The sequence below is a fragment of the Astyanax mexicanus genome, chromosome 2 (assembly GCF_023375975.1).
Source record: "Astyanax mexicanus isolate ESR-SI-001 chromosome 2, AstMex3_surface, whole genome shotgun sequence".
Taxonomy (NCBI): Eukaryota; Metazoa; Chordata; class Actinopteri; order Characiformes; family Acestrorhamphidae; genus Astyanax; species Astyanax mexicanus.
Genome location: NC_064409.1, coordinates 37418148 through 37442436, shown reverse-complemented (window position 1 = coordinate 37442436; position 24289 = coordinate 37418148). Strand labels below are relative to the sequence as shown.

Here is a 24289-nt window from a genome sequence, read left to right as displayed (position 1 = left end):
ACATTATAGATGGCTGTGGGTTCACTATTTGGCAAAGAACAGGTCATTGTTGCCCTTTCTACGTTTGTGTTATAACTGATTATTAATGATGTTTAAGGCATTTACAACGTAATTATTAACTGTTAATAAACTAATTGTAAACCATTTATAAACCCTTTATAAAGGTAGTCTTATTTTAAAGTGGTACCGAAAAACCCAACCAAATCTCATTCAAGTCTGATTCTGTTTCCCTTCAAGGGCCATTAAAGGTGTAAAACATATTAATGTCCTGTACATTATAATGCACTGTCAGAGGAGACTGTTCAAAATACATATTTTTTGCTTTTAAGCTGTTGTTATTTATAGGTATATGTTTGAGTAAAATGAACATTGTGGTTTTATTCTATAAACGATGGACAACATTCAAACCCTGGTGAAAAAATATAGACTTAATTGTACTTAAAACATATTAAGAAATGTCTAAGTATGCTGTAAATATAATAATAGATTTATGTACTTACATAAAATATAAATTAAAAGTACATTAATATTATGCTTTCATCAAATGTTTAAAAGTAAACATTGATCATACTTTTTAAAAAGTACATTACAGTGTATTTAAACACTACAGGGACGCCCTTCAGCGGCATAAATGCTAGCTAGCATTAACTTACAGTCGCTTGCAAAAGTGTTTATATCCCTTAAACTTCTCTTGTTTAGCCACCTTACAACCAGAAACTTAAATGTATTTTATTGAGATTTTAAGTGATAGACCAACACAAAGTAGCACATCATTTGGTTTCCCAAATTTTAATCAAATAAAAATCTGAAAAGAGTGACATGCAAATGTTTTCAGCCCCCTTTACTCTGAAACCCCTACATATAATCCAGTGCAATCCATTGCCTTCAGAAGAATTCAACTTTGAGTGATTTTTTCATTAGAGAACACTAGTGAACAAACAGCATCATGAAGAGCAAGGAACTCACCAGACAGGTCAGAGATAAAGTTGTGGGGAAGTTAAAAGCAAGGTTTGGTTATAAAAACAAATCCCAATACTTTAGAATACTTTATACTTTTCAAATTTTGAAAAACATGAATAATTTTCATTCCACTTCACAATTATTTGCTACTTTGTGTTGGTCTATCACTTAAACCTCTATGAAAACATTTAAGTTTGTGGTTGATAGGTGACAAAATGTGAAAAAATATCATGTTTTATAAACACTTTTGCAAGTCACCAGCCAAAACGGGCACGTCACCCCACTGCTCATTGAGCTCCATTGGCTACCAGTTGATGCTCGCATCAAATTCAAAGCTCTTACAATCGCCTACAAGGTGATGACAGAACAGCTCCTTCCTACCTGCACTCGCTCCTGAAGGCACCACTGTAACCATCTGGGACGCCATAGCCGCTGTCTTGCAATCACTTAGCAACTTCTTAGCAAGCACCAATTAACATCAAAGAGATCAATAATATAGGTGTCAGCACATACATAGGAGAGACTTTTCTCAGTTAAAATTACATATACTTGTGTCAGAATAAGAGGATGGATCTGACTGATATCTGTAAGCTATTGACAGGCCATGCTCATAGTTCTTTGCTGCATGTAGTAGTAGTGGATTAAGACCACTGGGTGTAGCTTTGACAGGATGTGGCATGTGCAGTGAGTCAGAAGAAAGCGCCACAGGCCTCCTAATGCATTGTGGGACTTAGAACAGCGGTGATGCAGCCAAAGCCATGTCTTTTTTCAGAGCAGGGAAAGAGAGATGTGTTGTCCTTTACTGTGAATCGCTGCTCACAGGGTCCAGATACTGCTGCTAATGTGCTAAAAAACACCAGGGGAAAAATCCATTATTGACTGAATACTTGTGAAGGAGCAGTACTGATACACAGTGACATTTGGCTAACACTCGGGAGCGACATGTTTGGATAGTACATTTTATCTCCCACAGACCCTCAGCAGATGTGAAAAATTGTTAAACTATCTGCTTAAAGTCAATTGATGATCATAGGTTTCATCATCTGAAATGTTATTGTCCATAAACAGTGTTGCTGAATCATTTTACACAAGCAAGTAAATGTAGTGAAATAATTTTTTTTTTTTACAAAAAGGAAACATATTGGTATGTAATTTGTGTGCTGTGTTTGGAATCTTTATTTATGTTTTATGTCACTTTTTTTGAAAACTCTTTAATATATTAATATTAAAATAAAAGTATATACAAAATATCATGACCACTTCCTTGTTTATACACCAATTAGAGCAGATCATTCTACTGTTTATCGAAAACGCAGTGAGACCAAAAAAGAAAAGAACAAAGTACATAAGCTCAAGTGACTGTTTTAAAGGACTCATGAATCTTTATGATTACCAAAGAATTTAGGGTTGCAGTGCTGGGTCCAGTGTGAAAAAGCTAGGTTTGTGTCCAAGGTCATGGGTCTTCCAGCAAGACAATGATCCCACCTGTACTTCAAAAGCACACAGACATGGATAGAAACAAAGAGGTGTAGATTTCTGAAGTGGCTAGCTTGTGGAGGGATTTTAGAATTACTGTTGGGAGAATGAACCCTTTAAATATAAGAGACCTGAAAGAATTAGTAAAAGACGAGTGGTAAAAAGTTAAGTTGAGAGAAATAAGAAGCCAATCAATGATTATAAGATGTGATTGATTGACCTCCTCGTTTCTATACTATACCCGTCATCCATATAGGACCACTTTGTAGTTCTATGATTACTGACTGTAGTCTTTCTGTCTTTTTGTGTACTTGTGCATCCTATTATATTCCATTTACCCTGTTCTTCAATGGTCAGGACCCCTTACAAGACCACCAAAGAGCAGCTATTATATGGGTGTTGGGTCAGCACTGTAGTGACTGCACTGATGTAGTGGTAGTGTATTAGTGTGTGTTGGGCTAATATGAGTGGATCAGACACAGCAGTGCTGCTGGAGTTTTTAAACACTGTGTTTACTCACTGTCCACCCACTCTTTTAGTCACTGCTACATACTGTTATAAAACATTGTAAAACATATGTTATAAAAACATTTAGAAACTTTTTAAAAAGGTTACAGGAAGGTTAGCCTGTAACGCTGCATTAATAATGTTCCAGAAACCTGTGACTGAAATAACTGAAATTGTGTGACATAAAAAGGGTTTGCATCATAACGTTATTAGAACATTTCTCACATTTTTTTCAGCTAGACTAGTACTAACATTATGGAAATGTTAGAAGTTTCCAAATAAAACAAACATTGACAGAAGTAATGTTGCAGCAAATTTACTAGGCCATTTAAAAATGTTACCATATTTTTCGCACTGTAAGGCACACCGGATTATAAGGTGCACTATAAATAAACGTCAATTTTCTGGTCTGTTTTCATACATAAGGCACACCTTATTACAAGGTGCATATTATGCAACACTAGTAACTTGTAACTAGATGTAGGAATAGGGGTGTCGCCATGTTTTCCTTCTAAATTTAGCAGGTCTGGCCATTGAGTGGCCAGACCTGTAAAGCTAAGTTAGGTAAACAAAACTTAAAAAAAAAAAAAATTCAGTCGGGTCAGACAAGTCAAACGAGCACTGGATGTTAATCTACACAGATTTCTCTTCTCAAAACTGTTTATTTGGGTAAGTAAAGCGCTTCCATTTATTTACAGTAAGCTTAGATTTATAGATTTCTAGCGCTAGCGGTTAGCCACTAATGACACCCGACAGCACTACACTGAGAAACCCAGAGTGTTCTGGTAAACCAGAGTGATATTAGCTAGCTTGTTTTAACACTCTAAACGTGCAGGCTACAGTCAGATATACTCACCTCTGAACAGTGAAAGAGCTAACACTGTGGTTAGCAGCTAATGCTAATGCTGCTCCAGCAGTGCTATCTGGGGGTAGCAGCAGGCTACAGGCTGATAATCCTCACCTCTGGACGGCCAAAGTGCTCAGCGCGGTTAGCGGCTAATTCTTATACTGCTCCAGGCTCGGTGTTGGAAATCTAAATTGAAACTCCTGTATAACGCTGTACTTCAGTGGAGTGGCTTTACTGCTTCTTATAACCTGACTGAAAAAAAAATTTATTCATAAGATACAATGAATTATAAGGCGCACTGTCGATTTTTGGGAAAATTTAAACTAGACTGATAATTGTAAAAGTCATTACCTGTAACATTCAGAAAATGTTTTACTAACCGAAAAATGTTATTTGGGACACCACCATCATGTCACTGTCACTGCAGTGCTGAGAATGACCCACCACCCAAATGATAGCTGCTCTGTGGTGGTCCTGTGGGGTCCTGACCATTAAAGAACAGGGTGAAAGGGGGATAACAAAGTATGCAGAGAAACAGAAGGACAGCAGATTGTAATTGTACAATTGTAAATTGCTTGTGACATTCTGGTGCATTTACAACCCTTTCAAATATCAGGAAAATAGAAAACAGAGCTTTTTATATATTTTCATATTTTGGCTTTAGGTTACACACAACTATGTTTACAGTATAATGTAGCAGCTACAACTTCTATAATTTACTTTGGCAGCTTGCTATGTGCTATTGCTTGTGTAATCATATTTCACAAGGGTGAGTCAAGCATAGCAATAAGGACTTAAAACAATATTGTAACAGAACAGGAGGCATTTGTTAATGTTATTAAGCAAACAGATTAATTTTGTTAATGCTTAAATCTATCCTGTTCAAAATATTATCATTTTGAATCATATCAATATTGCCAGCCCTGAAAAAAAAAAGATATGGAATATGATTAAAACCACCTGAATATTACATGCAATTAAAGTTCTTTATATAAACTAAATGTGAGTTAATTACTGTAATTCCTCTTTTATGACAGAACATTAAATTATAAGGCTAGTCAATCTGCATCCATTTGCAATTATATGAAAAGCTAAGCCATGTTTAAAAGTGCTGTAAAATAGGATACTCTGCTTTACTGTTTACTAGCTAAAATCTTTCTTAAGCAAGTTCTCTTCCTACGTATGTTCTCATAAAACTGCAGCAGCTTATTTGTTTCATTCAAACAGGCTAAAATGTGCATTTATTGCTCTATTAGCTGAGTGAATGTTAAAATATACAGAGTTTCATAACAGTAAGGAAACGCCCATGTAAAAAGACAATGGTTTAGCAGATGGTCGTTCAGTTTTAGACACAAGGAAACAAGGCTTAACAAGTTTCCCCCTTCAGCTTCTGGCAAACAGTTTCCATTTTATATGGGCGTTTCTTTACTTTTGAGATGCCTTATAGAAAAGGTGATTAGAGCCAAATATCACGTAAATTGTAAAACACACCAGAAAACATGTTGATGTGACATTACTTGGCCTTTTGGCACATAAACGCCACCACAAACTCGCATTAATCAGTTGAATTTTAATTTTCTTGGAGTTTGAGGCACGTCAATAAAAAATACTAATTTAACAGCAACTGCATTTAAGTATACACTTTTATTTCATCCTTGTTAGAAACCGAAGTAAACTGCAAAAATGACTAAAATAGTTTCATTTGTCTGTCATTAACCAAACTGGAAATACGTTTTGTTGACAGTTGAGACCAAGATAGAGCTTTTTACTATGAGAAACCTTGAGCAGTTAGTGGTAATAAGTTGAGGTAAGTTAATAAACATAAGAAGCCCGTTGAAGGTTTTAGAATGTGACTGATTTCAGTTTTTTCAACCAAATACTAAATTGAGAGTGTCAATAATTTTGTCCAATCCGTTTTTGAAGTTTTGCATGAAATGACAATGAAGGTTTTTTTTGTGTGTTGTTCCAATACACACAAAAGAAAAGTGTATAACAAAACATATGTAGTTGCAATAATGTTCTGAGAGAAATACTTAATTTTTTGGAAAAATTAAGGGGTGCCAACAATGTCAGCCATGACTGTTAATGTTGGATAAGTTAGGTCATAATAATAATATTTCAGTCCAAATATTGTTTTATTTAGCTTCATCATGAACACAGTTCACTAAGCCTTGATTTAAAAGCTTGAATACTTGGTGGCTTTGGTGCTGGGTGATGGACTGGTCCCAGTGGAGGCACTCTGTGTGTCAGATGGGGTCAGTGGAGGCAGGCCTCTTGGCTCATGCTGGCTGTGGGAACATCTGCTTACTCTCCACTGCCACATGAAACGAGACTTTAAATAGCATCTTACCCATCCTGGGTGAGATCACATCACTGGCACACAACCATGAGAACCACCACAGCTGGAGGTGGGAGGTTTGATGAAAAACTTATCTGATTGTGATTTGTGACTTTTCTATTTCTGTTATTTTTTTCTAACTTAACAAAACATCGTTTTTAACAATAAGTTTGTTTTTAGTTTAATGTGACATGAAGTGTTTTAGAGAGACAGCTAACCAAGTCAATGGAAGTGATAAGAGCCAGACATCTAAAGAGTTTAATATCCCTAATAGCCACATAAAGAAACTTTATTACAGGAAGTGGTTAAATATACAGTTCTGAAAAAAATAGTTTGCTATTTATAGGTATATTTTTGAGTAAAATGAACATTGTTGTTTTATTCTATAAAAGTTGTCACAAAGCAGCTTTACAGAGAAAGCTGGTCCATGCCTCTTATGAGCAGCACCACAGAGATGTCAATAATTGTGGTGACAACAGTGGCAAGAAAAAGTCTCTTACATTAAGAGTAAAAAATCTTAGGAGGAACAGAGACTCAAAGGTGGAGGGACAGGCGGCGTGAATTATCAGAGTTAAAGTGAGCCCAAAGACATTACAGGCATTAGGCTGTCCCTTGTGAGTGGTAATGATCATTACCTGCAGTATCTGGCTAAAATAGTCCATTTCACCGACAAACAACTTCTGTTTCCTACAGTATGGAAACATGGTCAAAATGGAAGACAGTAGTTCCTGCTGTTCACTGAATAAATAAAGAGTTTAAAAATTGTTATTTTTAAAATCTTACCAAAATAAAGCCTTGGAGTTCTGGGTTCAATTCCCTATCTGGGTACATTTTTACACTCGTAATTTGTTTTAGAGCATCAGTTGTAAAGTTGTGAAGAGGTAGAGTTGGTGAACACAGTGAATAGTCCCATTTGCGTAATGTTCTAATCCATATTATGACAAGTACTACTCAACTAAGTAATGAAAGAAAATTACTTCGAGAAATGAAGGTCAGTCAATCTAAAAAAATTCTAGAACTATAAAAATAACCTTAAGTGACGTTATGATGAAACTGGCTCTTATGATGGCCAAGAGTTACCTTTGTTGCACAGAATAAGTCCAAAGTCTCAGAAACCACAAGTTAACAGCTTAACCCCAGATAAGAGTATTTTAGTTTGTTTAACACTCCTTAACGCTTTGTGATTTCATTTCATATCAAGTCAGTGGACACCTTTATAGCCAGAATACATATTTTTTTATTAGGCAGATAAAATACAGTTCAGAGAAAAGAAAAAAAAAAACCACCAAAAATAAACTCTCTTGTACATCAATTTTCCTTCCTCCACAGCACACAAAGAACCGCAGTACGTCAGAGGCGACACAAAAGCAGAGCGAATCTAAGCGTGAACGACCTCCGACGAGAGATCCGCTGCAGCGCTGAAAGTGACAGAGGTCAGATGATTTAGCAGATTGAGCATTGTGTGCTGTCCTCTTGGTTACTCACACCATTCAAAGAGGATCAAGGGCAAGTGCTGTGTGGGCAGCGCGCGAGACGCAGGCGCCCTTTCCGTTTGACGTGTTCTCTCCATCACAGAGGCCTGGACTGCAGAAACCAAATGAGCCGCTGTGAAGTCTTAATGTTAGTCATAGCAGGTCTGAGCTACGAGAAGCTGCACCAGGCAGATTTCTGACTGAAACTAACACAAAGCAGGTGCTTTAGGAGTGAACGCAAACTATGTGAGGCCTTGTTCGTGAGTAAAGACTCACATGTTACGGTCCTGCTCACAGAAGTGACGTGAGCAAAGGCAGGCAAGGCTGGAATTTTGTGTTCAACAGGAACTTGGCTTTAGAAGTGGTGGACCAGTTTTAGTCGTAATCCTAACTAACTACAAATGTTTAACACAAATCGTTAGAAAACACAAAAGGCTCCAGAAGATGCTAGCAACACAAGTCCCAAACACTTACCCCAGTTTAGATTTACTTACAAAAGATGATTCTACAAAATAAAAAAGGGATATACATCTACAAAATTTCTCATCTGGAATGTTCTGATACATCTGACATACATACAGAGTCGACAGTCGGCCCAAGGGCTCAATTAACATTTGAGAGAGTGAGCAGACAGACGTTCTGCCTAGCAGTAGGTGCTAATGATGTTCTTCCCTGTGTTGTCCTGTGGGTAAAATGTATTAAGAAAGAGTTTCACTTTTAGATAGTATTTTTTTCATACTTTGCACCAGTGACTGTGGAAAAGCATGGATAACGCAACATCTCTCCCAAGTAAAGCCACCAAAGGCCTAGTGTCTCTGTTTTAAACACAAACCAGCTAACTGTCCATCTAATTTTTCTCCTCTAAACCGGTTTTCCATCTGAATTTTTAAATAATTTAATTTCTATTTTTTATCCCATTTTTTACCCCAGTTTTACAGAGCTCCCCAATTTTTAGGACTCCCCCCATCACTAATGATGCCCCAACACCAGGAGGGTGAAGTCTCTTTCGAACTGCTGCCGATGCAGCATTGCTGAGAAGTCAGCGTGCTCGGAGGAAAGCGCAGCGACTACATCAGTTCACAGACACCTTGTGCTGATCCACATCACCCTTTGGAGCTCCATCTGCTCTCTCAGGGCTCTGTCATCTGATGGCAAACTACATGAACAGGATTCAAACCGGTGATCTCCTGATCATAGTGGCATCCCTTAGCCCGCTGGACCTTTCCATCTTCATTTTAACATTATAGTACTATATTGTAAGAAGGCAGGGTTACACTAAGGTATTAAGTGAAGACCAGGCTGTAGTAGGACCTCTCTGTTCATTACATGGAGTTGTAGTCAATCTCTCATTGCAGTATTTCTGTTAAGAACACTGCAATGGACCTATCTGGACCAAGTTTAAATACTATTTTATTCATTACTGGAACTTGCTCTAGTATTTTAATTTAATGCAAATGTAAATTGTTTCTGAAATAAAATACATAAACCGCACTTGAACTTTTGTTGCATTATACTTACTGGTTAATCGAGGGAAGAGACATATCTGCCTCGGGTCTTTTAGACTGGACTTTGCCTTTGGTTTGCCTTTGACCTTAAATTGCAGACAATTTACTTTATTAACAGACTTTATTTCTATAGAACTAAAGGAAATTAATTTACGACATCCATGCTTTATACAGTCATTGGTTTTAACAAAAAAATTCCAATTTAAGCCAAAGACCTGGGTGTGTCCAATATATATAATAACAGTTTTTGCTTTGGTATTAGCTTAAAAACGCTAGCTCCTTTTTGCTAGCTTTTTCAATATTAATAAGTTAAGGCATTTCTAGTTCTGAGACTCATCATAAGCCTTAATTTCCAAATCAATCATTACTACACCAAATCACAAAGATATATGTGTCATTTTAATATGTTTCTACCCAAATTCCTATATACTTTCATGGCTTAATCATATTAATTATATTTGGTCTGATTATATAAAGAAAGCAATTTAGAGAGAACAACCCATATAAAACCAGCCCTCCCTTATAACCTACATTTGTTCCACAAAATGAAGATTTATGTAATAAATTGGGAGGAGGTGGAGGGTTTGCAATTAGCTATAAATGACAAAAAAACAACACAAAGATGTGGAATAAAAGGGGGGAGAAAAAGAGGAGGCTAAAAGGGAAGGACAGAGTTGTTCTGGCCATGTGTAGACATTGAGTGATGCTGTAGTCCAGTCAAACTTTCTTCATCAAATTCTTCTCCTGTACCTTCCCCTTTGAAGCAGGGGGTTTGGATGTGATAAAGGGGGAAGTCAAAGGTCACAGGTTCTTGTTGTCGTCATGGTGATGGCACTGGCTGCAGGCGGGTGTCTCCAAGAAGGGAAGCTCCTGCCCGGTACTGTGGAACCGGAGCACTCTGGCATTAAGGTCAACACAGCACTGTGGGCAACAAAACACCGTTAAATTAAGTCAGAGAGTAGAGCAGCCTTAAGCTAACCTCCAGCTCACAGATTCAAATACAGTTACATAATCAAGTAGAAGTAAAAGTAGCTCCTATCAACAACCAATCTGAGTAAAAGTAGAAATGTATCAGGTCCACTGAAGTCATAATATCATTCTGTTGCTGACATCATGCTCATATTGGGAACTAAACTGGATTGAGAGAGGCAGATATTAAGATAAGCACACTCTAAAATCACCACTACACACTACACTGGACCTTGTGGTAAACAATGCAGAAGACAAAATGTATCAGATAAGACATAAGACAGATAAGACATATGTAGTGCTGTAATTTTTGAAAAATCATCCATTTCTTTCACACTTTCACAATGTTTAGTCTTGCTATTGTCCTAGAGGAGGCAAATTTACTTACCTATAAGGAGCAACTTATTATAAGGCACACTATCAATTAATGTCTATTTTCTGGTATGTTTTTATACATAAGGCACACCGGATTATAAAGCGCATTTTAGGCGACAAGGAAAGAACACGTTTTTTTTCCATGTTTCCCTTCTAATTTTAGCAAGTCTCGCCACTGGGGGCGCCTCAGTAAACAAAGTTGTAATTCTTTAAAAGACAACATTCTTCTTTTAAAGTCAAATGAGCGATTGATGTAAAACTACACAGATTTCTCTCCTGAAAACTGTTTATTTGGGTGAGTAAAGCGCTTCCATTTATTTACAGTAAGCTTCAACAGTGAGGTTAGCAGCAGCGCTAGCCGTAGCTATTTTTAACTCGGTAAACACACAGGCTACAGTCCGAAACGAAAAGAGGCAAAAGACCTAGTGCTGTGGTTAGCGGCTAACGCTAATACTGCTCCAGCCTGGAGAAACTTTACTAAAACTCCTTTACAGCGCTGGACTTCAGCAGAGTGGCTTTGCATTTTATATTGCAAAAAAATACGGTACTTACTGACTGACTAACACATTTTTTTGAAATACGCATGGACAATGACTGCCTCTTGTAGCCTAGAAGAGACATTTTCCCATACCAGTGGCCTGAGGACTACACCAGACTTTAAGTCTGCTTGCTTGAACAATACAAGTCTAAAAGTAAATTCATGAGTAACAACTATGCTGTATTATGTTCATGATTGTCTTTGACTCTAGAATCAGACACAATGTTTTTGTCTTTTTCAACATTCACTAGGTGTGCTCCTGCAGCCAGCATTTACCATATTAGTCCAGTCCTATCAGCAATGCATTGGCTTCCAGTCAAATTTCGTTTTGACTATATAATTCTCCTATTACCATATACAGCCCTACTATTTTCAGAGACTTTGTATCCAATAAGAATAATATGAAATGCTGTGTGAATGTTAATGTGTTTTACAAAGTGTCAGAAATGTTTGCAATTCAATTTAGCCCCCAGACAGCCATATGTCTCCCCCTCTTCTGGCTTCAGAGCCTTTTGTTCTTGTTTCCTCTGATGATGGTAATACTAATTCTCCTCCAACAACACCTTTTCCCTGTTCTCCCCCTTTTTAAAAGAAGGATATATCTATTTTTGGTCTACTTTGAACATGTTGTTACTATGCTGAAAATGAAAATGAAATTCCCAGTTGAATCACTCAGGCTACACTACCAGCTCCCATCTTAATATGAAAGCAAGAACTCTCTGCTATACTGAAATGGATTTCAAAGCTACTTACAGTGGCTTCCTAAAGTACGTATACCCCTTGAACTTTTTGGTATTTTCTCACCTTACAAACACAAACTTTGAAAATTTGAAAAATGTGACAAGCTAAAGTATTCAGCACCTCTATATCAATACATAATAAAGCCACCTTTCGCCACAATTACAGCTGCAAGCCTTTTGGGGTAAATTTCTACCAGCTTTGCGCATATAGAGACTGAAACTTTTGCCCATTCTTCTTTGCAAAACAGCTTAAGCTCAGCCAGGCTGGATAAAGAGTATCCGTGAACAGCAATTTTCATGTCTTGCCACAGAAGCTTAGGGGTATTTAGGTCAGGACTTTGACTGGATCATTCTAACATATGGATATTTTTTTATTTGAAGCATTCAACTGTAGCTCTGGCTGTATGTCTAGGGTCGTTGTCCTGCTGGAAGGTGAATCTCCTTCCCAGTCTCAAGTCTTTCGCAGCTTCCAGCAGGTTTTCTTTCAGGATTAACCTGTAACCTGTATCCATCCATCCTCCCATCCTTTGTATTTAGATCAAAAAGTTCAACTTCGGCCTAACCTGACCACCGCACCTCCGTTCACATATTTGCTGTGTCGCCTACATGGCCTGTGGCAAAAATTCTTATGTCTTATTCTTTCAACCATGGTTTTCTTCTAGCCACTCCTTCATAAGGACAATATTTTGGAATGCACGACTCATAGTTGTCCAGTGGACAGATACTTCCACTTGAGTTGTGGATTTTTGCTGCTCCTCCAGAGTGACCATGGGCCTCTTGGATGCTTCTATTCCTGGTCAAGTAAATTAGGAAAGCAATCGATTGCACTGGATTTCATTTAGGGGCTTCAGAGTAATGGGGCTGAATACTTTTGCACATCACACTTTGCAGATATTTATTTGATTAAATATTTTTTAATATATAATTTTCATTCCACTTCACAATTATGCACTAGTTTGTGTTGGTCTATCACCTAAATTCTCAATTTAAATACATGTTAACTTTGATTGTAAGAATTTATATACAAAATGTATAAAACAATGGACATAAAACACATACAGCACTGGATAAATATAAGAGACCACTTAAAAATGATGAGTTTCTTTGATTTTACCAAATTAAAAACCTCTGGAATATAATCACAAGCCATCAAACCAAGCTGAACTGCTTGAATATTTTGCACAAGAAGTGGCATAAAGTTATCCAAAGGCAGTGTGTAAGACTGGTGGAGGAAAACATGCCAAAGATGCATAACAACTGTGATTAAAAACAGGGTTATTCCACCAAATATAGATTTCTGAACTCTTTAAAACTTTATGAATATAAACATTTTTTTTGTGCATTATTTGAGGTCTGAAAGCTCTGCGTCTTCTTTATATTAGTCATTTTTCATTTTCTGCAAATAAATGCTCTAAATGACAATATTTTATTGGAATTTGGGAGAAATGTTATAGTTATAGTTTATAGAATAAACCATATAAATAGCAAAATTAGAGAAACTGATTCAGAAACTGAAGTGGTCTGTTCCAGAGCTGTATCTATGCAATATGTTTTGTCTATTTTTTTTAAAGATAACAGTATGCCATACATTATCAGCCAGCAAATGTGTAACTTTTTTAAGTAACCTTTTGTAATACTGCTTGCACATTGCATCATATATTAGTAGTTTCATTATTTGTTAGCTATATTTGCTGCATAGCTATAGTGCAAATCTAAAGAATCACATTTCAGGCACCAAACGCAGAAATGCTCTCTCTGACTGTTTATCAGAGGAGAGGATCAGTTGATGTCTAGGGTTTTAGGAGGAAACATCAGGATTAAATTTCTCCTCCATTGAGAACTCCACTGAATTACCCTGCCTTATCTTGTTTTTCCACTGGCCAAGACTCCAGACAGCCAAATCAGACTTTGGCTTTTTGCTATTGATGTCTATAATCACAGTTTGGATGGATTAAGCCTGATAAGTGCGAAAGCTAGTTTTCCATTTTGCAACAGCAGAGCAATGTAGATACTATCCGATGATTGTTTCCCGGCTTCAAATCACCAAAGCTTTCAAAGGCAGTAAAAGGTTAGCGCTACTTGTAGCCTGTGGTGCTCGCTGCTTATGGGAGATGATGGCTACTGAATATCAGAAAAGAGAAGAAACAAAAAAAAAGGCTTACTTTGAGTTCCTGCAGGGTGTGTAGGCCCAGGCGTATCTCAAATGCTTCGTCATCTGTGAACGGAGAATGAAAGAGACTGAGAGAGAGAAAGAGAACATATTCGACCCCTACAGGTGTAAAATCATCCTCTGTCTCATCAGTGGGCTGCACAGCAGAGCTGGGTCCTAAATGAGTTCATTAGCTGGGTCTTTAGTGCATCTGTATGCCAGGCAAGTCGCAGTGGCTACACGTGCCCTCGTGTTTGAGGCTAATAGCTCCCTCCACGGCCTGATGCTCTTTGTCTCGGCTGCCTCGTGGCTGGAGGAAAATGTCAGCAGCAGGCACAGACTGCTCACAGACCTAACAGCCTCTCTAAAGCTTATGTAACCGGACATTTCTTGTATGTTGGCTAATAAAGACCGGTTATGTTATAGATGATACTGCAAATTGCTTAGTAACCCTGTACTAGAATATTTCAGCATGTGTAGATCAGCTTCCTGCATCTTTTTACAACAGGTCCAACCTAGGCCTGTCTCGTTAAAAAAAATGTGTGGACGATATATCGTCCCAGAAATTATTGCGATACACGATATTATTGTAATTTCAAGACTATAAAATGCCACTGACATAATGATAATAGAATAGCATAAAAAGCAATTATGCAATATTTAAAGACAACAACATTTTAATTAATCATTTATTATAATTAGTTTGGGAATTTTATACTTATTTCTTCACCTGCTTTAGTCCACACTGTGTGTATGGAGTCTCAGTTATTGAAGCATGGAGGGCCAAAATACTGTTCACTGTTATACAAGTTAACGAACATACAAATAAACACAATAGACGATATCACGATTATCAAAATACTGATTACTGAGATTACTGAGGTCATGTTCATTTATTGTATAATGAATCGATATTGCGATTATTGTGACAGGCCTAGTCCAACCTCAACCTTTATTCTCTGCTGGGATTCAGATGTCATGTTTCATTTCCCTTTTGAATCTGAAATAAAATGACATCCTGTAATTTATGACTCACCCTGTATATGAAAATCCCCTTAGAAGTATCACCACTGAAAAACACCAACCTAAAACAACCTGCCCTGAACAGCCTCAAGAACAAGGCATAAAAATGGATGTGTCACACTGTCATGAAAAGTTTAATTGTGGTTTCCATTCTATTCATTTAATATTTCAATTTAAAAATATATTATCTGCATATTTATGCATCACATGGAATAAAAATAATACATAATTTATTTAAGACAAAAATTATCAGCCCCAAAAAACAGGCATGTAGGTACTTTCAGACCACTCTCTCTAAAAATTACTGTTGACCTTTAACCTGTTGCACCAACCAGGTTAGGAAATGATTAGCTTTAGCGCTGACACAGCTTTTACAATAGAGTGGCCAGAATAAGTGTTGGTGGAGTGCTGAAGTCTTACCTACGACCTGAGCAGAACACTGCACTCTCTCTTTTCCCAACTGCAGCTGCAGGGATGTCACAGTGTTCACCCTGGAAACACCGGGAGGTTTACTCTCTGAGCTGGATTTCAGTCTATGAGACACACAAACATACAATAGGTTAGTAGAGAAAGATACTCTACACACTAACCAATACCATTCCAGGAGTGCCAGTAATTATGAAGGGCGCTGTACTTGGGTTTAAAAATATGTGCCCATTGAAAATGAATGCATTTTAGTACAACGCAAATATATTAAAGAAGCTTAGTTGAGACATTTTAATCAATTTCTCTTAAGTCTCTCCACAGATCATCTTCATACTAGAGTACATACGTCTGCTATGTTCGAGCTGGAGTGTGGCGTGAGGTGTGCAGATGTGATGGATTGCGTAAAAATCAATAAGGTGTCAGGAGAGTATATGTTTATATTTTTACAATTAAAATTAAAACAAGCAGAAAGGCAGCATAGGCAAGAATAAGGCAATGTGTTTTGTAAGGCAATGTGTTTTTGCAATGTGGTTTATCATGATTAGGACTTATTTTGTCAAAATAATCACTTAATTTGTCAGGACTGACATTTATTTATTTTCTATAATAATTACATTTGAATTGTTGTTTTAAAATTATTTATCTATCAAAAGTATCAGAAAGTCTATTTTTTTTCAAAATAATGTCTTTTCTCAGAAGTGTGTTGTGCTTATCTTGAGGTTTTAAGCTGCCCAGAGATACTGTAAAGAAGATTTTGTTGGTCACTGATGGCAAAAGAAGGAACAGAGTTGTGGATATAATGGTTTTATTTTTGTATTTTTTGTATGCATTTCTTAGCCTTTTCCTTATTTTCTCTTGCTTGTTCACTTACACTTGTAAACTAAAACAGAAAAACATTTGACGTGATGTGCAGATGTGATGGATTGCGTAGAAATCAATAGGGTGTCAGGATGATATAGGTTTACAATTCTCATCTTTTTTTTGCAATTAAAATGAAAACAAGCTGAAATGAAATGAATAGAGGAAAGTACAGACAATTGAAAATGTAAGGGGTTTAAGTAAAACATTTGAAATTGAAATACTCCACTAATGTATACATTTCTACAAAATTTCTACTTTGTGTCTTCACAACTCTGATCGCCTATGCATTAGTTGGGATGAATCAGGTTTAAACGCTGCAACTGGAGAGTTGGCAGAAATTGCACGGGTCAATTTTCATTTTATACTCGGCAACTGGAGTGTTTGGCAGAAGTGGCATGGGCCAATTCCCATATTATACTGTGCAACTGGAGTGTTGACACATGCATCTTGGGCAAACTGTCATATTATACTCAGCAATAAGGGTACTGACACATGCAATGTGTTATAGCTTAGATTCTCTGCCTGAACCAGACATGAGGCCCGTCCCAAACTCTGGCCGGGTCGGGCGGAGATTTTTAACCACTTTCCTCAGGCCAGGTCAGGTCGGGCTTAAGAAAATAGGCCATGATATAGGTGTCTGTTTTTTTTATGCTATTTTATATAAAGCTATGATGCCATAATTGGTCTATGCTTCTTCAGTGTTGCAATGATAATTAACATCATTAGGAACAGATTTCGCTCATTCAAACAGCCCGAAAATGATTTTAAAAAGTTCGCTTTTAACTCCCTACTTATTAAAAAAATGCAAGGTTTAAATTGGACTCAGGTTCATAATAATAGTTTATGGGGTGGGCCGGGCTCGGGCAGAACTAGTTCTAGCTATGATATGCTAGTGTTTGTTTTTTCAATGTATAGTAACATGCAATAAGAGGAAATACGTAAGTGTGCGGAGCTGTGACTCACCCCAGTCTTCTGCAGCATGTGCTGGAGATGTGGTTGTGCTGACAGCCTGTGTTGATGGACACCTTCACCTCAGCATCACCGCACTGCAACACAAACACACACCCACTGATCACACACAAGTGTCTCGCTCACGCTCTCACACAATGCAAACCTCACGTATGCAGGAGGTGAGGGGCAGTACATTCACTGAGCACCCTGTAAACTGGGTAAAATGTTTCAAATACAAAAATGGCATCTATTGATAATGTGATAAATACCTCCCTTTAGTACAGACCTTAAACCATGTACTGACTGACACACATACAGGTTGCATCTAAAAGTCTAACGTATAAAAAACCTATAATGCTACTCACTCTAGCTAGAACCCTAATTTGAATTCCAGTCATCCTGTTTAGAGTCAGAAAAACAGATTAGTCAGATAACTGAATTCGGATTACTGAAATCTGAATTACTCAGATTACTGTCCCAGCACATGAACTGTCTTGGTGGTGTGTTACACATACATATGTGCTGTACTTAAATGGACAATACAAAATACTACTATTAAAACAGATACTAATGCAATTTAAGTACTAAATCACCATGGTAGGTAAAACACGTGCTAACACACATTGACTCACAATCACATTAAAGCTGTATCACCAGTATTGGTATTTGCAACAAAATTGGACTATTTGAAGTACATTATTACACCTGAACTTAGACAAAAGCATTTGCATGCCCATATTTTTAACTAAGTAAAAAATGCATTTCCAACAGAAATAAATAGGGCAGCATGCGTTTAATAAAATTCTCCAATAAAAAATAATCGATTTTAGAATCTTACTATAATATTTTGAATTTTTTATTACGTTATAATAGCTGCATTTATCTTGACATTTTGTTGTATGTAATAAGGATGATTCCTATTCTTTGTTACCTTTTTATTTACTTATTTTTAGAAACGAGCAATAACATTCAGAAAGACAGCATAGAGAAGTATAAGGTAATGATTTTTCTCAGAATTAGGACTTATTTTGTCAAAATAATCACTTAATTTGTCAGGATTGACATGTATTTATTTAAATTTAACCTATTGTTTAAAACATTTTTATTTATCTATCAGAAGTTGGTATAATTTGTTCAAATCAATGTCTTTTCTCAGAAGTGTGACTTGATTATCTCGAAGTTTTGAGCTGCCCAGAGATACTGGAAAGAAGATATTGTTGGTCACTGATGGCAAATAAGCAGCAGAGCTGTGGATATAATGGTTTTATATCACATATAATTTATAGTATTTTTTGTATGCATTTCCTTAAATTAACTGATTCACTCTTGCTTGTGTACTTACACTTGTAAACTAAAACAGAAAATACAACATTACATATATACATTTGTCAAAAAAACAACATAAATTTTATAGTAAGACAATATTTTAGGGAATTTAATTATTATTTTAAGATCCAAATCCAGGTTCTGACAAACTTCTACCAGAAACTAAAGGGACAAAAAAAATCGGACTAAAAAACAAATCTGGGACCCCAACAAACTCTCTTCACTATTAATCAAAATCATGCACCCATACTTTATGAGTATGGGTATCGTTCCTGTCCAATTATTCACCTATTTGAGACACAGGGTGGGTTTTATTTTAAAATAGCTTTATTTAAACCTATGTGTCACATATTTAACTATGTATTACCAAAATAACAGCAGCACAACAAGAACAGCTAGTCGTTAGCTACGTTTAAGAACCATATTACAGAAAAAGTTACATAGAGGGTCAAAAATCTGCACCCCAGACCCTTAAATAGTCTTTATCATTCAGCTATTACATGATCCAGTGTGTGTGAGTTCACTGATAGGTCACTATTTTGCAACCTGTAACTAACGATGCCTGCTTCTAATGAGCTGAACAGGAAGCTATTCTCAGTGACCGTTAGTGTTTCAGTGTTCTGAGTTTTTCATTTTTAGCTTCACCCTTTGGCCTCATGTTCTTGCAAACCCAACAGAAAATCATATTTCCTCTCTAATGATTCAATAGGTCGGAGCATTATTTTCTGTAAATATGTGACTGAGTGGTTAGACAATGGCAAAATCAGCAAAACTTACAGTATTCTTTAACTAATCGACCAATAGAATCAAACAGTTCTGTCAGCATTTTCTGCTTCAAACCATCCAAATCATCCCAAACACATACTATGATGTTGAGGTATGGACTTGTGATCAGGTGATCAGTCTACTGCTCTGGGAAGAGCAGCAGATCACCAGTTTAATTCAATCAAGTTCTTATAGCAAGAACTTCTTCATTATCGTGTATCTAATATTTTCTTATATCTAAATTTCTACACAAATAACTATTAATTTAATAAACATATAAAACTATTAATAAATAAAGGTCAGTTCTGCCTTTTGTACAGTACTGAAAATGCCTAGGTTTCAACAGAATAAAATATATTTGAGTTGTAAAATGATCTGCTGAAACTACTGAAATCTACAATTTGCTCAAGTGGTTTTGAAAAAAATAATGGTCACTTTAAAATCAGGCTCACAGTATATGGCTTATATAATTCAGACGGTTGTAACCTTCACATTTCATAACTTGTTCTTTTTAATTGGGAATATTTTTGTAATTTTGGTTTCCACAGTGCACAACTAAACAGTGACACAATAGGCCCTCTCTTACACCCTGCGCAAGACACGTCAAGATTCTCATTATCTTATCTTACACCCCGCAATTGAAATAGCAACAGAGTTTACAAATATAACATACACTGATGGGTGTGGTAATCTGGAAGTGAGGTGTCTTCAGGGAAATTTCTGGCGTGTTGCTATCTTGGCAGCGGAAGCACAGTTGCGCCACTGACTGATTTGAACCCTGACAACAGTTAACTGGCAAATGTGCATTCCTGTCTTGGCAACACAATAAACAGAATAAAAAATAAAATAACATTGCTGTTACTGTAAATGACCAGCTTGTGCACCTTCACAGTTCTTAAAGGGAATGGCAAGTGAAGGGCTGATTTATTTATTTATTTATTTATTTATTGTATGGTACGCCCAAAATACACCCATTATTAATTAAGAGAATTAATACATGCCAGTTGCAAGTTTTGAACCATACAAGGTGTACTTTTTCTGTCGTTACGATAGCAAAGACACATTAATACGTCTTACATTAAGCTGCGCGGTATGCAGTTGGCGGCTCGTCTATAGATGGCTAAGATAGGGCCCATAGTCACAAATTTTACCAGGATCTTTCACCAGGATAAACCCACAGCGTGCCTGACTTCTGTCTAAAAAACAAATAGGAACTGTCTATCAGCTTTTCAAACATAGTGACTGAGCAAGCACAGAGCAAAAGCCAATTTGAGACTTTTCTGAGGCTATTATCTGCAATTTCCAAAAACACTGAAATCTTGTAGTGTGAAACTGAATACTTGCATAACATGTGATAAGGTAATAGACAAAATACATACAATTTAAATTAGATAAACTCAAATGGTAGAATGTTACATTTTCCATAAACCATGTGGATAAACTGAATGTCTCTTCCTGAGTAGATGAGTGTTAGTTCCACTTCTACCAAGAAAGGACTGTTAACCTTCCTCACTGGGTCAGCCCGCTATAACGGTACAGGGTGTTACAGATTAAAAAAAAAAAAAAACAATGTTGCACCCCACCATAAGTTTCCTGTAGCTTAAAGTAAGCGACACCTCACCTCATAGTCAAGTTTCCTACCACAATAAAGGCAGTTTCCATCACTTGGTTTAACGTTGTTCCAACCATGAGCTTGACTGCTGTTGAGTCTGCCCTAATGATTGTTTCATCTCACTGGTTTCAACAGGAAATACATTCATTTTTGCAGCCCCCCAGAAGCAGAAGTTTTCCAGTCTTTATATACAGTGGCTTGCAAACGTATTTATACCGCTTGAACTTTTAGTCACCTTACAACCACAAACTTAAATGTGTTTTAATTCTCATTTTAAGTGAAAGACCAACAAAATAGCACATAATTGTCAAGTGGAACAAAAATGAGTAATGATTAATGAAATAAAAATCTGAAACATGTGACGTGCAAAAGGGTTTACTCTAAACCCTAAATATAATCCAGTGCAATCAATTGTCTTCTGGAATAACTTAATAAGTTAGAGTGCAGCTGTGTGTAAAATTTAGTCTCAGTATAAATACAGCTGTTCTGTGAAACTGTTCAGTGGTTTGTTAGAGAACACTAGTGAAAAAAAACTGAATCATGAAGACCAAGGAACTCACCAGACAGTTCAGAGATAAAGTTGTGAAGAAGTTTAAAGCAGTGTTAGGTGATAAAAACATAGCTTTGAGCATCCCAAGGAGCACAGTTGAATTCATTACTCTAAAATGTAAAAAGTATTCTACAACTGCAAACCTAACAAGACATGACTGTCCCCCAAACTGACAGATTCAGCAAGTACAGCAGTGGTTAGAGAAGCAGCCAAGAGGCCCATGGTCACTCTGGAGAAGCTGCAGAAATCCACAGCTTATGTGGGAGAATCCACAGGACAAGTATACTGTAAGTCGTGCAATCCACAAATCTGACCTTTACGGAAGAGTGTTAAGAAGAAACCCGTTGTCAAAAGAAACAAGCCATTTAAACAAAGCAAACATGTGGAAGAAGGTGATGTACCAAAAAAAAAACAAAAGGTGGCTCTACTAAGTATTGATATACTTAGTAGTTGAATTCTTTTGCATGTCACACTTTTTTTTATATACAAATTTTGAAAACCATGTATTACTACTTTGTGTTGATCTATCGCTTAAAATCTCAATAAAAGACATTTAAGTTCGTGGCTGTAATGTGACAAAATGTGAAAAAGTTCCACACCGAGCCACTGTATATATGTGAGTGTTGGTAAATGTGTGTAAGTCATTAGAGCGCTAGAATTAAACTCATTTTTTAATATTCTAATCACGACAGCTTACTTCACTCCCTCCATTAAAGCAGAGGCTCCTTTCAGAAGAAGAAACATTAGTGCATTTCTGTGATCACTTGGTTGAAAGCTGTCCCACATACTCATCACCTCATCACTGATGTTCCATTTAAATGCAAATGAATGAGTGCAGAGAGCTGAGGATCCCCATATGGGTTCTAGAGCGTTTGGTTCAGTCAACCAAACGTGTGACAATACAGCAGCAGGCAAACAGTGCTCACTTCTCCTTCTACACCTCTATAATTCTGTTACCTCTGACGCTCCGCATGGTTCTCCGTGCTCTTAAACTGGAGTTGAACTCTCAGTTGACTTGTGGGGGCTGTGAGGAAATGAGCAGCTCTATGCTCACTCCCACCCCTTGGGCTTAATAGGCTTTAATTGAGCCTCTATTTTTACTCCACTCAATCACAGCGTCAATACTGAGCCACCGAGTTGAGCGGCACGAGGCAGTAAGACATGCTTTTTTGGAGGAAGCGTATTCAGATTCAGTTATGGATGTCTCTGTCTCTGAGACCTGCCTCAAATAGAGGGACATTGTTCTTCAAACGTTTGGAGACAGGTTACCTCTCAATTAAGGCTGGGTGCACTCTATAGAATTTTCACAGTCTTAATAGATTTGCAGATTGTAGCACATCTTATACTTAATGCCAGGTCCCCACAGATATATGTGTTGTCCCCAAAGCACACACTACAGTCTAAAAAATCATAACTGATATAAAAAATCACACCTAATGCCAGGTCTTCATTATCCAAATGACACACACATGAAAAAAATTCTCCCACACCTCAAATCTCTCAAATCAGTCCGATCTTGTGCATTTATGGAAATATGGAATGAATAGTTGCATAATTTCCATTATTGCACTTTAACCACACACATTCAGTATCAGTGAAAAGTTTGGACGCACCTTAAATTTAGTGGTTTTCATTATTTTACAAATTCCTGCATTGTAGATTCATACTAAAGCCATCCAAACTATGAACAAAAAAATTGAATTATTGAATTATTTAGTAAACAAAAAGTGTAATACAAACCAGAATGATTAGATTCTTCAAAGTAGCACCTCTTGCTTAAATGAAATGAAATGAGTTTTTCACATCTTGGCTGGATATTCTCATTCAGTTTTATGAGGTAGAGTCACCTGGAATTGAGGCCATCAGTTAACAGCTGTGCTGGATTGTAAAGAGTTTATTTCTTAAATTTCTTCTCCTCTTAATGTGTTTGAGAGCATCAGTTGTAAAGATGCGAAGAGGCAGAGTTGGTAAACAGTGAATAGTCCTATTTAAATAATGTTCTAATCCATATTATGGCAAGAACTGCTCAACTAAGTAAAGAAAAAAAATACTTTAAGAAATGAAGGTAAGTTAATCCAAAACAATATCCAGGTATCCTGGTATCCTCAGGTCCAATTGCAGAGATCAAAAATTATATGATAAAACTGGCTCTCATCAGGTCTGCCCCAAAAAAGAAAGAGCAAGAGTTCCTCTGTTGCACAGAATAAGTTTGTCACAGTTACCAGTCTCAGAAACTGCAAGTTAACAGGACCTCAGATAAGTAAATGCTTCACATAAATGCTTCAGTGTTTTGGTTTGTTTAACACTTAAGTTTATTACATTATTCCTTATCTGTTCCTTCGTTGTCTGAATTATTTCTTTCTTTATTTACAATGTTGGGGAAAATAAGAATAAAAACTTTTAATGGGTTCTGTACGTACGTGTTTTTATTGCATTTATTGTCTGTTGTATTTATTGTCTATTCACCTTGTGTTTTGTCCATTCTGCTCATCACAATTTACTTTGTTTCTTGCTCTAGGCTCCAAACAAATAGCAAACTGAATTTTGCAGACCCTAAACTCTAACATTTCTTATTGTCTAACAACATAACATTTGTTCTTTTCAGTCTCTGAAAAAGCACTTGATAACCCATTTCTTTCAGAGTGCTTTTACACCTCACCTGATTGGTCTGGACAATATAGGGCCCTATCCTACATGTTGCGATGCACATTGCTATGTTACACCCCGCAAGCAGTCTATTTTTGCACCTTTCGTCTGTGTTTTTTCAATAACAATGGTGCTTGTGAATATATCTTCACAGATGGGCGTGGTGTTTTAAAAATGAGGTGTGTTCAGGTAAATTTCTGGTTAATGATCACATTACAATGCCCATGTCTTTTGGATTTTTGGGATATATTTT

General features: G+C 36.8%; 1 protein-coding gene across 1 annotated transcript in view; it reads right to left on the bottom strand.

Annotated features, from left to right (window-relative positions):
* Positions 1–7341: 7341 nt before the first annotated feature.
* The window catches only part of nrip2 (nuclear receptor interacting protein 2), a 48943-nt gene continuing 31995 nt past the window's right edge, over positions 7342–24289 (bottom strand). Inside the window, exons 3-6 of the mRNA XM_007233693.4 lie at positions 17150–17232; positions 15320–15432; positions 13890–13942; positions 7342–10026 (exon numbers count right to left, since the gene is read on the bottom strand). Of these exons, the coding sequence (XP_007233755.2) occupies positions 9907–10026; positions 13890–13942; positions 15320–15432; positions 17150–17232 (369 nt within the window). The 3' untranslated portion in view covers positions 7342–9906. The remainder of the gene's footprint in view (positions 10027–13889; positions 13943–15319; positions 15433–17149; positions 17233–24289) is intronic.